The 13,458-nt window shown below is 37.9% G+C and overlaps 2 protein-coding genes across 3 annotated transcripts; both read right to left on the bottom strand.

Moving 5' to 3' along the window:
- Positions 1 to 661: 661 nt before the first annotated feature.
- Positions 662 to 5,620, bottom strand: RB195_025621 (uncharacterized protein; the record flags this gene model as incomplete). Of its 2 annotated transcripts, XM_064213846.1 has the most annotated exons (8): positions 662 to 764; positions 3,324 to 3,388; positions 3,465 to 3,667; positions 4,721 to 4,874; positions 5,049 to 5,159; positions 5,308 to 5,392; positions 5,424 to 5,444; positions 5,559 to 5,620. In XM_064213846.1, 8 exons carry the CDS (start codon positions 5,618 to 5,620, stop codon positions 662 to 664), a joined length of 804 nt encoding a protein of 267 aa, XP_064069727.1. The 2 variants fall into 2 exon arrangements, with proteins under 2 accessions (XP_064069727.1, XP_013294296.1); XM_013438842.2 differs by lacking the exon at positions 5,559 to 5,620 and having other exon boundaries at positions 5,308 to 5,430.
- A 1,709-nt stretch (positions 5,621 to 7,329) lies between these two features.
- RB195_025620 (uncharacterized protein) lies at positions 7,330 to 7,614 on the bottom strand (the record flags this gene model as incomplete). Its single annotated transcript, XM_064213845.1, has 1 exon — positions 7,330 to 7,614. One exon carries the CDS (start codon positions 7,612 to 7,614, stop codon positions 7,330 to 7,332), a length of 285 nt encoding a protein of 94 aa, XP_064069726.1.
- Positions 7,615 to 13,458: the final 5,844 nt, after the last annotated feature.

Genomic DNA, 13,458 nt, shown 5'->3' with positions numbered 1-13,458 from the left:
AAACAAAAATTTATGTCAGTTTTTATTTGATTATCGATGGAATGATTGAAACGGTAATTGAAAGGATAGCGACAAAATTGTTGAGAATATCTTGTCTATCGACTCACTTACGCAAGTTACTTATTCGTCCCGAGCCATTTGGGAATATTCAACCGGAAGAAGGCGTTACCCGACATGAATATCAATTCAGGCATTCACAAGTTGTCATACACATCGTCATCGCTGATGATAGTGGTACAAAAGAGAAAAAAGAACAGAAAAGAGTATAGTCGAAGAAGACACTTGTATAAAAAAGTAGATTGTTGGAAGATATAGTTGCGGTATGAACTATCGTCGATCGAGGATAATCCCCAATGGAATCGCTTAACCGGGAGACACATACACAGATATTCACGAGTGCCCCGAATCAATGCCTCAGCAAAACGGCTCTCCCCTTGCCAATTACAAACTATTACGAGAACTTGCGTCTCTAACGCAGTCAATTTGATGGTGTTTGCCCTCCGGCGATAAGTGCCTATTTTGACCACCTAAATTTAATTGCACGTAAACAGAAAAGTACAAAAAATAAACTCCATACTATACACATTATGGATGGAATAGTATCTTTATCATCATTCGCAATAGTATATACAGATACTGGTTTCGAGGATCACAGAATGAATCATGAGTCTGTACTGGTGCTCTTCCTATTTCCACTTGTTAAATTCTTGAAGAACGCTTTCAATGACGGTTTTGACGCAGACATCTTCATCGTACCCGAACATCTAGAAAAATAATCATCGACAGCCACACAACCTACACATGAGTAATAGAATTTTTTTTTATTTCATATCTAGAAAGAAAAAAGAACTCCTCAATCACGAATCTGGCAGTTTCTTCAGACCCTATAAAAGAGGGCTTTTTTGATCGCACTTCAAGAAGAAATTAATCAAAAATGACTGATAGAGCTTTAATTTCGCTTAGAAACCCTCAAACATGTTCTTGTACTACGATTGCGCTCTCCTACAACTTTTCTACCAAAATAAGGGTCTAGAGCATTTTCCCTCGCAACACAAGCTGAAAATTAGTTTATCAACTGTTTCCGAAGTTGAAGCAGTCCACCAACGAATGTCCTCAAAATTTTCTAAAAACAGAACGGTACTTCCTGATCAAAAACGTTAATGTTTCTTAGAATTGCTTCGAGATAATTCGAGGGAAAAGTGCAACGGCTGCACGGAAATTCGTGAGATCTCGTTTTCGAAATGGCTAGTGCCACCAGACAAACCTCTCCAGGAACTACATACATCCCGAATTCCTACCTAGAATAGCTGGCGCGAACACAAAATGCTTGCTATTCACCGCGTAAAATTGAATCTCATAAATTCGAAATCAATAAGAAAAGAGAAAAAAGACCAGTTAAAGAAATAGGAGATATGATCTGCCGAAAAAAAAAGAAAAGGAAAATATATCAGGAAATCGTACCCTATATCGAATCATTCTCATAAACGTCATTTTTATTAACGCTTTAACTAATACTTTCCGAGGTCTTCGACACCTTTTTTATATGAATTTGCATACTTCATCGAACCATAATTAATTTGGCATAATATTCGCACTTCGAAAGGGTCGACACCTCTGAAGACCTACTCAAATTTGTTGGACTGAATTAGTAATTAAAATTCTACCTAATTTTGGAAGAAAAACACAATAAAACAACACGAACCTTGTCTTTAATATTAATGTTGAGGAATGAAAAGAAAAAATCGGAAAGAAATAAGATGTTGGGTGTAGAAGCACATTGACAATACACAAAGACTTTTAATCAATCCCAGCTGTTTTTAAATGTCATAATGAGAAAATTCTACCTTATTTTACCCCTATCACCCCACGAATCTGGGGTGGTACGGGTTTCAGGTGGGCTATGCTTATATGGGATCATAGATTGTGGGGAAGAGGGTGATTGCGTCCAATTCTTCCTAACTGGCGCAAAAAACGGCCCGGAAGATGCGACGCGTGCACAAGGCTGGCGCGCTCCAATAGAACTCGTTGTGGAAAATAGCGCCCCGGAACTCTCGAAGCCGCATCTTCCTGGTCGTTTTTTTTTACGGTGATTAGGAAGAAATGAGCAGGATCACATCCGTTTCTGCAATCTACGATCCCATATAGTCTTTGACCATCGGAAATCCATATCACGTCAGATTCGTGGGGTGATGCTTTAATTACAAACAAGTAGTGGAAGTATGATTAAATAACATCCAATATTGAAGTGTCACTAATCTTCTCATCTCTCTTCTCATAGACTTCTCATCATTTACGATAGAATTCCAATAACATAATCTAAATGTTACGTTTTGAACTTACATGAACACTTTATTCTAGATTTTATGTAATATACCCTATGGATGCCCTTATAGAGGATCTTCTTTCGGGAGCTAAACCATCTGCCCTCATTGAGTACCACTAAAGGAGTGAAGGACGATTTCACATAACGCTCTGAGAGGAGATGGAACGGCTACGGTAGTTGTACCTATGCTCGGAAGACAAATTCTTTGCTAATTCCCCAGTCCAAAATGGGAAAATCAGCCACTTTGATCACAATATCAAAAGTGTAACCGAATGATAAGCAATAGTAGATCTAGCCAGCAACGAAACGCAAGACTGGGAGCGTAGATTGGCACGCTACTCCATAAAGTGAAAAAGGGTAAGGTAAAAGAAAAAGTTTAAAAAACTCAGTCATAAAAAAGTATCAGCTAAAGCAATATTGCAACCAAAGAATACTTAAGATTCAGCTATAAATTTCCGCATAAATGGTTGTAATAAGAGAGAAATAGCGGAATATTTACTACTACTTACACTACCTAATAACTGAAGGAACATTACGAATAAAGCAAAAAATACGTTCACGATATTGTCACTAAGGTAACCAAGTAAAATGTGGAAAATCTACGTAACTCTTCCCAGTGGGATGGAATTTAACCTATAAGATTAGTTTTGAAAAAAAATTAGAAAAATATGTAATCTCATATGACTTTATATGCTAAACGAAACGAATTATAAATACTTCATGAGAAGACAAATGCCTCATGTTTGATTACACGAAGGTTGATTTCTTTTGAATTTTTGAATATTCCCAATTTTTACACCTATACGAACAAAAGAGATGGAAAATGTATGATGTTCTATCCTTTGAAACATTCTAATGAGGTCTAGGGTTTTCAAAACGAGAACAAGCATACTTCTTAGGTCTACTGACAAGTTGTGAAGAGGAAAAAAATGCATTAACACAAGCACCTGCATCGTCATTACTTCCAACATCAGTCACACGATTATAACCAATGACTTACTGGGCAATCACTGCGAAATCGTCCATGAGTTCATCCTCGAATGGATTCATCATAGCGAAGTTCCCCTGAAAGAATTCAAATATGCTAAATATTAGATTATTAGAATTTGAAAACTAGTAGATGAAAATGAATAGAGCTTACACCATGAGACCGATCCGAGATGCTCATAGAGTCTACTTCTTCGGAGAGCAGTTCAACCATTTGAACAAGGTGAGATCTCGGTGATGATTGTACTGCTATCCGTACAAAATTATGGAGCGAAATGACAAAAATTTCTCTCCATTCATGACTATAGTATTTTCGAAACGCTTGACATGCTTCTGGTTTCGGATGATACGGAAACGCTGTAAATAGCAAGCGTTATTTTAATCCTTCTATGATTCTGAACACAGCTTCCGAAAGAAATCCCCCGATATTCAACCAAGAAGACTATAAGGCGAATGTGTTTATTGTACTAAGTTGGTAGCTAAGTTCCCACCGTTTTTTTTTAATTTTTAATATTGCACATGTCATTAGATATTTGTGCATAATGTTTATCCCATTCGAAAGAGGATGTTTTGTTTTATCGGAATCTATGTTTTACTTTTCGCTCAAGCTAATTTATATTAACTTTCAGATCATTAAAATGGAATGTCAAATTGAGAAAAGTGAGCATTTTCGACACCTCCTTTTTGTTTTTGATCAAGGTTCTAACGCCATAAAAGCTGCTCTCGACATTTGTGTTGTGTATGTGCGGTGGCACAGCTGAGAGAACCGCTAGTGCATGGTATGCCAAGTTCAAAAATGGATTATTTGACCTCAAAGACGCGCCTCGTTCTGGCCGTTCAGTTGAGTTGGAACGATTAAACCAACTTTTACAAGAAAATCCGCGTCAAACGACAAGAGAAACGACAGAGAAAATGGTTCTCTCACTGCTATAGAGAAACATCTTCACTCGTTGGGAAAGGTTCAAAAGTATGGAGTATGGGTTCGAATCATTACTGGAGAGCAGTTTTTGTGGCGTTAGAACTTGGATTAAAAGCAAAAAAAAAGAGGTGTTAAAATGTTTTTCATTTTCCTCACCTTGACATTTCATTTTAATGATCTGAAAATTAATACAAATTAGCTTGAGCAAAGAGTAAAACATAGACTCCGATAGAATAAAACATCTTCTTTCGAATGGCATAAAACATTATGCAACAAATGTTTAATGACATGCGGCACATTAAAATTAAAAAACCGCGGGAACTTAGTTGTCAACCTAATACGTTCTAGTGTAATGACTTGGAAAGAGTCTCAATTTGTTATCCTCATATCTCACGGCCAAACTTAGCAAATATGGAACAGGTATATTCTGAGCGCAAAAAAAAAGTGAAATTGAGAGAAAAAGAATTAAAAGAAAACAATTATTGACATACCGAACCATTCTGTCCAAGCAGGATTATTTTGCGTAAGAGCGGCGCACTTTAAGAAGAATTGGTTACATTTATCCATACGTTTGTTTTCCATACATTTGACTAGATATAATCGATACATATCCGTTTCGTAAACAATAGTTAACCGGGCGTTTTCCTTAAAGAAATCTCCTTGTTAGAAACTTGTCAGTGTGTGGAAGAAACATCACAAACGAATTTCATCGCATTCGTCGGGATTAGATCCACAAATCGAAGTAAATAATAGTGAAAGAAAACAGATTACAATGGAGATCTCTTCAAAGAAGAGATGCTGTTGAAAAAATGAACTCACACCTGACAGAGAATTGAAAACTTTCGACTTCCATAAATCCCATAACGACTTCAGCGCATCAATATCCAAATTATCAACAGCTGACAGTGAGTCCGAAACAAATTTGTCCACCTATATTTGGAAATTCCAAAATGTGAAAGAAATTTCAAAAAGTACAAAAAAACACACTAGAATATGCGTATTCTTGGCACAAAAATAGCGTTTGAAAAAATTCTGACAACGAAAGTGGCAAACAAATAAGACAAAGAAAATTGCCCACCTGGAGTTTCAAATCTTTTCCTGATTTAGAATCTTGATCAAAAGCTTTGAGAGTATTATACAAACCACGGAACAAGAGATGTTCCCTGACCAGCGAATCAGTTAGCGTTGACGCACCATTCATAGCAATTTATACTTCTAAAAAAGAGATTTTTTTAAGGGAAGCATCTACCTAGGATACAAGAGAATTAAGCGACACTATAGAAAATATAAATGACACAAAATACCAACAAACAAACCTAACTAACTAACCTTATAACGTGTTGAAAACGTGGAAAACGCATTTGAAACAGCTGGTAGAAGAGGCCCGGCATGCCCTACAATACAGCGACAGGCTTTCCTTTTAGGACCAAACCTCTTTGCGATAGGAGCTAGCTTACGTGGTTGTGATTCTCTCGAGGCTCCGTAATTCATTAGCTGCTGGAGAGAAGACTATTGCGGTATGAGTGTACTGTATTGCGAGAAAAATTGAGGGGTTTGGTAGGAATTTGCTCGCAATTAGCTGCAGTTTGACCTTCTGATCCAACAATTGCACTCTAATAGTCTATATTCTTGATGGGAGTCTTGGGTTAGGTTGTTCCAAAAGTTCTTTTCCTACTCTTCTGATATTTCAGTTTTTTATTGAACGAAAAAAACATTCCAATCAAAAATAAAGTTAATATTAATGCGCACCCACAATCTATCACATCGATGAAGGAAGACTATTAACTTTATTTTTGATTAGAATGTCTTTTTTGTTTAATAAAAAAAATCAAAACATCTCAAAAGCAGGAAAAAAAGTCCTGGAACAACCTAAAACAAAACCTGCAACAAAAAATGGGTGACGACCCAGAGTACCCAGAGCGGCTGTCAGAGTATATCCTTAGGAGTTGCGTGCGTCGACGATGTGCTGCGGTCGGTAGCGAAAACGGATCTGTCCGCTACGCATGCAGGTTGCCCGCCCATCTACTCTCCTAACCAGAATGGGCAAATGCCTAAGAACTCCAGAACGTGATAATGGCAGTTGGAATCCACGTAGATGGCGAACGTGATCATGGAGTGGTGTGCAAAATTCAAAAGATAGTTTACTTCTTATTGGATTCAAAACTTGACAAGCTTAGAGCTTGGTTTTATTTGCTTTTGAAATCCTTTTCGTAGTCGCCTTACTTTTTTAGTGGTATGCATTCTTCGCACAGCATTTTAAAAATGGGTGATTTTAGTTTATTTGTTTTCTGTTTCTTTTAATTTATGCTAGATTGTTTTATTGGTGTTCGACTGATTTTTAATGCTATCAGTCGTCCTAGCAAGTGTGAAAACTGCCTCGCATGCACACTAGGCATAACTTGCGGATAGGACGCCGTATGATCACCAGTCAACGACTGCTTCTAACCATATCGATTTCTTAAACATAGGAAAATATGAAGTGATATATATACATAAATAAATAAATAAATAAATAAATAAATAAGTAAATAAACAAGTAGATAAATAAATAAGTAGATAATTAATTGGTTAATTAAGTAAATAAATAAATAAATAAATAAACAAATAAATGTATTTAGACTGGCGACTAACTAGAGTACAACTTAAAGCCAAACCTTTACTCGTACAAAAAGATAGAAGTCGTGGCTACTAAAATATATATAATAAATATAGCTCTCGTATAGTCTTTTCCGCAACAAAGAGTAATTTAATTAGCGATACTCGCTCGCCGTTTCCACACGGAGGAAGCTTTGAAATGTGTCGATCAGTGTGTGTCTCAAAATTGGCTTACGGCTTATACTTACCTTTATGAACTTTATTTGGTGTTATATGGTGTTATATATTGGGTGTGACCTTACACAAGATCAAAGGAATTCAAAGCTATCATCGCATTTCATTGCTTTCTTGATTAATTAGTTGGTTTACTTTTTGCATTCTCTTATTCCATCATATTTCTGTCATTCTTAAAAAGTAAAGCGCCTTTTTCCATTTTACCGCGATTTTCATTTACGAATAAGCTTCTCTTCGTGGTGTTCAAGTTTTACCTTTTACTCCGATGAACTCAATGCGTTGATGTCAAAGCCAGCAGCTGATCATTGTCGGAATCGACGCATATGCGAAGATTGGACTCGAACAGAAATCCGACGTACTGGGAAAACGGTATCATACAGCGAGGCGCATGTCGAATAACGGTGACTACTGCCGTTATTCGGTTAAATTGTGTGAACAGACGGACCTCACATAGCTGAAGAGGAACCATCGACGTCATCAGCTCACGTGACTCTCTCTTCAGGCGTTTGCGCTGCTCTTCAGGCGAAAAAAAGGCAGGGGTCAGCCCTTTTAACATCTGAAGAGCAGCGCAAGAGCAATGAGAACTCTCAAACCTCAGGTCGACTACGTTCTGACGACCAATATTCCTCAGTTGAATATCCGAGGATCTAGAGCTGTTTGCGACGTCGCATTCGACTCTGACCGCCGTCCATTTCTTCTCATCCTCAAGTCACGGTTCCACAAGGTTCTAGCTGCAGAAGTAGTTCGTCTTTGCATCTGCGGAAACAAAATCCACATAAAGCTCTGTATGTGTCGCCCGCAGCACAGGTGATTTCAACAATGCAGAACATCTGAGAAGGAAGTTGCATTGTCAAGCGAAGAAGTTTCAAAATGAGTTGGAGGACAAGAATCCGCGTCAAGCCTGTACCTTACCAAACAGTTTAGCGGCAAGCTGAAAAGATACTCTCCAGTCTTAAGCACTGCCAATGTAGTCGCTATCGGGTTAGCGCAGCCCGCCAATTTAGAGGAATCGCTTCAAAACCTTGCAAAATCGACAATTGCCATCACTTCCTAAACTCGAGCACGTTCATGAAAAGTTATATGCAATCAGCTAGAAACCATCGATTGAGTCGGAGGTTCTGGTCTATATCCGAAAGAATTGGGAAAATAGAAAATCTGGTGGAGACGAAGGAGTTAGCGCAGAAATGCCGAATTATCTTCCTTTGGCTCGGATTTGTGAGAGGGGCAAAGATCATTGCATCAATATGGATTTTCGAAAGGATTCTTGACTTGTGGAGATATGTTATCATCATTCCCCTCCAGGAGAAGCATATCCTTCCTCGACCCTAGGAAGTATCGAATAAGCTCTTTTCTTCGTGTTGTGTACAAGGTTTTGAAACGGATTATCCCAAGCCGACTTATTGAACGCTGCGAATAAACCACCCGCTTCGAGCTGACCGACGTACGATTCACAGGAAAACCATCGTCAGGAGGGTGATGTGAGTCTGGCAGCCGTATTCGAAGCCGATGCAATTAGCCTTTCTAGACTTTCAAACCGCCTTCGTTTCCCCACATCGAGACCCTATTCTCAACGCCCTTCGCGTTGGCGCAGTACCAGGAAAGTTCGTTAGTCTATTTGATGACATGACTCAAGTAACAATTGTTGCAGTTCCAACACCAGCCGTGTGGACCCGTTTGAATTGATAACTGAAGTAAGATAAAGGGCAGTGGCAGGACCCTACATATTTAATTTTGCTATCGATGGCATCATGCGAAGAACGGTTGATCAGTGTGCTACCGACGTCGTCTTACCACCGTCAGGATGCCCTTTGGCCAACCCCGAGAACGTCGACGACGTTGATATATTCACCTACGTCTATGACCTGATAAGTGCAAGCTGATGTAGGTCTGAAACAGGAGTCCGGGTGGACGGACAATCGATCGATCTCGTCGATAAGTTCCGTTATCTGTGCTGTATACTGAAGAACAACGGCAGCTACGAGAAAGATAAGCTAAGGTCATTTCTGCATTTGACCCCTTAACAAAATCCCTGCGGTCGAATCCCATCACTAACGGAGTCAAGTTCGAGTCTTACTATCAGCAATTCGTCTCATCATGATGTACGGATCGGAGACTTGGGGTGCACCCTCTACGATGAAGAAGAGAGGGCGCACACCAAAAACTGACTGCACGGAAAGGAAGCTGCTTAGATGGTTGCTTGGCTACTTTTGGCCCAGGGTGATGAAGGTCGTCGCGCAGAAGTGTACCGGCGAATAACAGGCGGAAGGCATCAACATGATGCACCGCGATCGAGAAAATCGTCTTCGGTTTTTTGGTCATATACTGAGGAAACCAGCAGATCGCTTCGTTCAACGACTTCTGAGAATTTTGTCGGGTCTAAGTTAGAAGTGGCCACCTGGCCGAAAATGGAAGTTCTGGACTGAGGTGATGGAAAAGGTCCAGCGGATACTGTGCAGGATAGGCAGTTCAGGGGAGACATAAGGCTTCACAGGATAAGGCATAGCGTCGAATCCATCGATTCTGTGCAGGGTCTCGCAGAAGATCGAAAAAGATGAGCAGAGTTATGTTCAAGGACGGTACACCTCAGCGAAGATGCAGGTAATCGCATCAGCGATGACGTCAGCCCGCTGTTAAGTCAAGTCAAGTAAGTCTGAAGTTGATCATATGTTATGAGGTCAGAAATAATGTGTTTTCAGAGTTTTTTTTCCGCTCAATTTCCTGAGAGGAATCCAGAGTGGTCCCCAATTTGACAGTTAAATGATTTGTTCTCTCTTACCTGATTTAATCAAACAGTGAAATAAAACTGATTTTCTTTGAGGTGTGCCTGTATTTATTACCACGATAATTCTCGGAGAAATCATTAAGGTACTAGAAGTTTGGCGTTGTGAAGTTATGTTATGATAGTATAAAAATGATTGAAAGTAATTGTGTGAACAAGTCACCTGGAGTAAAACCGGATCGTTGAGGGATTTGATCCCATACCAACACCCATTACTTACGTGAAGCGTGAAATGTACCGCATCCCATAGTCGCAAACTGCAAACTGTGGTGACTAAAAATTCTAGAGGAGCCTTTCAAGAACATCAGGTACACATATACGATGGTACAGTATAACAATAGTTGAGTCGTGAGTTGAACAAATTGTGGTTACGCCCAAAAATCCGAAGTAAAACCCTCGTTATGATGATCCGCTGCGCAAACACACGACCAAACTCATATTTGTTGCTCATTCATGCTTGAACTAGTTCTTTTCTTGCCCCAAGGAAATTAATTAGCAAAATTTTTTCAAAACGTGCATTACTTAACGCATTATTATGTGATAGATGGTTCTAGATATATGGGGGCGAGCAGTAGTCGTTTTCGCGATCAGGCCTAAGTGACAGTTTCTAGAAAACATCAGAGCAGAAGATTTTATGAGAACCACCGCTGTGCCGTTTTAATAGTACCATGCTATCCTTTTCGTTAAGTACTTGCGTAACGATTCACTGTCAGTTTACTACTATGGATGATAAATGTTTGTATATTTTTGCAATTAATACGTGTTATATGTTTATAATATGTACAATTAATACAACACAATTATCTAGTTCAACTATGCATTTTTATGTATTATTGGCTGTCTAATTAGCTTACCAATTGTTTTTTTTTTGGAATTATTGCTATAAATCTTCGCCTCGATCTGTGGAAAACGTTCTAATGCATTTCGAGATTTACATTCTTTCATTTATTTTTTAATTTCCTTGGCTAAATTATTTTACAAGCTAGTTTTTTTTTCATAATTTTAATGACAGTTTTTAAGCACATAAACAACAGACACAACTGTAAAAAATGTCTTTGAAAGTTTTTCAAAGAGGTGAAAAACACTGAGTTTCAACATGATAAATTGAGAACAACTGACCGTTTAAACACCTATGAGAGAAAAAAGTACAAATGTTTATTATTCATCTGCATGAAGAACAAAAGAAAACTATAAACGAGTACAAACATGAATAACTATAAATAAAAAAAAAGTTTTCTTTTTTGCGATTACGTGGTTACCGTTATGCGTCGATATTTCTTACAAATTTATTTCAGAAACTAATTTGAAGAAAAAGGTTTTGTTAGAGTTTACGTACAGGAATTCACATATTAGAATTGGATAAGGTCTGAAAACACCATCAACTATTAATATGTGAATTCCAGGGAAGCAGCTGAAGCAAATAGATTAATATTCCAGTTATAATTGAATTTGTTGCTCATACATCGCCACCACATGTTTTTGTCAAATAAGGTGTTAACTATTTGACTCTAGACTCTAGAATTGCATCACTAACATACAACGTGATTTTTTAGCGTACCATTAGAGCCGTTTTTAAAATCTCCTCTTTTATGGATGCTTCGTTATGGATTGTAAGCATTGGTATATGACAGAAACCTACAGTAACCGTGAAAAGGGAAACGATCTTTACACTACAACTCTCATTTTTTTCGCTCCAACGCACACGGGTAGAAGATGAATTTCTTTCCTTCAATGAGCAATTGTCCCAAGTAGGTCAAAGATTACGTCACCTCAAGTGTACTAATGGATTAGAGGAAGTTCGTGCATTCTTACTGGGTGTTTTCACGCGCCCGCGCTTGTTGATCTTTCCTGTCGCTGCGTGTTTCCGTACAATAGCGGCTCCATTTTTCCGCTATTAACTCCAAATAACTACTTATTCATCCATCTACTTGAGTTAATTAAAGCAAGGTTTGTATTCCAGTAGAAATCGATAGCAATGTATATCTGAACTACTGTTTCTTATAAATTTTGAAGTTCAATTTTAAAGTTTCTCGTAGGTAGTATGAATGTATGCCCAACCTTCCATGCTCACAGTTACGTTTTTTAAATTAATTCCCTGTAAGCCAAAACTTCAGAAGTTGAAGCAAGTGGTGAAATTTCAAGGTACATAATGAACATATTTATACCAAAATAGTAGAATTGCTCACAAACTCTTACAAGTTAATTATCCAGAGATCCTACTTTCACTAAGATCAAGAATTCCTTAGCACACTTAATTACAGGAATAAGCTTTCTTTTCGTTTCTAATTTTGAAAGTCTGGAAAAAAAAAACCCTGAATGATTCTAACAATGTGTTTTCAGCGCACTGTTACTTGTGCCATTATCTTATCACGGTTATAGCCATTGTCGTCATCACGGTAGTCGTAATTGTTTACGTAGAAATCTGTCTCAGCTAGACAACACTGAGTTTTTTCTTACAAGATTCCAGCCACAGCGACCTCAAGATGTGCAAGATTTGATTTTCAACATTTGTTATGGGATATAATTTCCTAATTAATAAATTTTAAAAATATACGTGTATTACTTAGCCTTAAGTTGAATCACGAGGATTTTGTCATCCTGTTCTCCTTTAAATTGGATAATTTTTGCCACCTTTAAAGACGCATTAAAGTTCTGGAAGGGTACCACTATTTCTCGTACACTACCGCTCTAGCATATTACCTGATTTCTAACAAAAATATTTTATGGGTCACTGAACAGCTTTCATTAAACGTGCGTAAATTACTGAGACATGTACATGACATGACGTGTAGACAAGAAACTGCTAGGGAGACGTTCGCTGTTCTTGTTCGTTGACATTAGAGTAATGCAGAATTTACAAGTGCCATACAGCGCTTCTAGAAAAAAACACTCGTGGTGTTTGAGATGCTTAGACAAACATAAAAGCAACCGAAGCTATTTCTTTACTAATCTACATCATGTTTTCTGAAATCTTCTGAAATTAATCCTGCAAAAATAAAATTTCAAAACCGACAATTTATGAGTGGAGAGGAAAAGTTGAAAATATGTACTTGCATCTCGATGGATTACAGAAAAACCAAAGTTCAATGTCAAGTCAGCACATAGGACCGCTTAATATTAATAACAAGAATTTTCCGCGCTATTATCTCGTAATTAACCAGGATAATTTCTAGGAACATGCAGAGAGACTACGGAAAAATACACAATTTAGGGGAGTGACATTTATTTATCATCTATCTAGATTCTCCGGTGTCTTCGTCACTAATTTGAAAGAGTCTCCTAATAGAGTGCTTAGTCTAAAAAGATTCAACAGAAAATTTTTGAAGACTTAGTTTTACGAAAGATAAGAACGTGGAAACAAGCGTAAATTACTCTGACTTGCAAAACTGATGTTATGTACATGTTCACAAGAAAAAGAAATGACTATATTTTATGTGATCCTCCATCAGTTTGAACCTCATAGATTTTACTATTTTCACTGTTAAAAATCACATTTGCGGCTAACTCTGTTCCCAATCATGAAAACATAGTATCTATCCTTTCCACAAGCGCGTGGAAAAGGATATTTTGAAGCGCAACGTTTGTCATAGCAAAAATTTTTTCCACAGTAATTTTGTTATT

Source organism: Necator americanus, chromosome X (genome assembly GCF_031761385.1).
Source record: "Necator americanus strain Aroian chromosome X, whole genome shotgun sequence".
Taxonomy (NCBI): domain Eukaryota; kingdom Metazoa; phylum Nematoda; class Chromadorea; order Rhabditida; family Ancylostomatidae; genus Necator; species Necator americanus.
The sequence above is the reverse complement of the archived record's forward strand: the minus strand, read 5'-3'. Positions and strand labels throughout refer to the sequence as shown.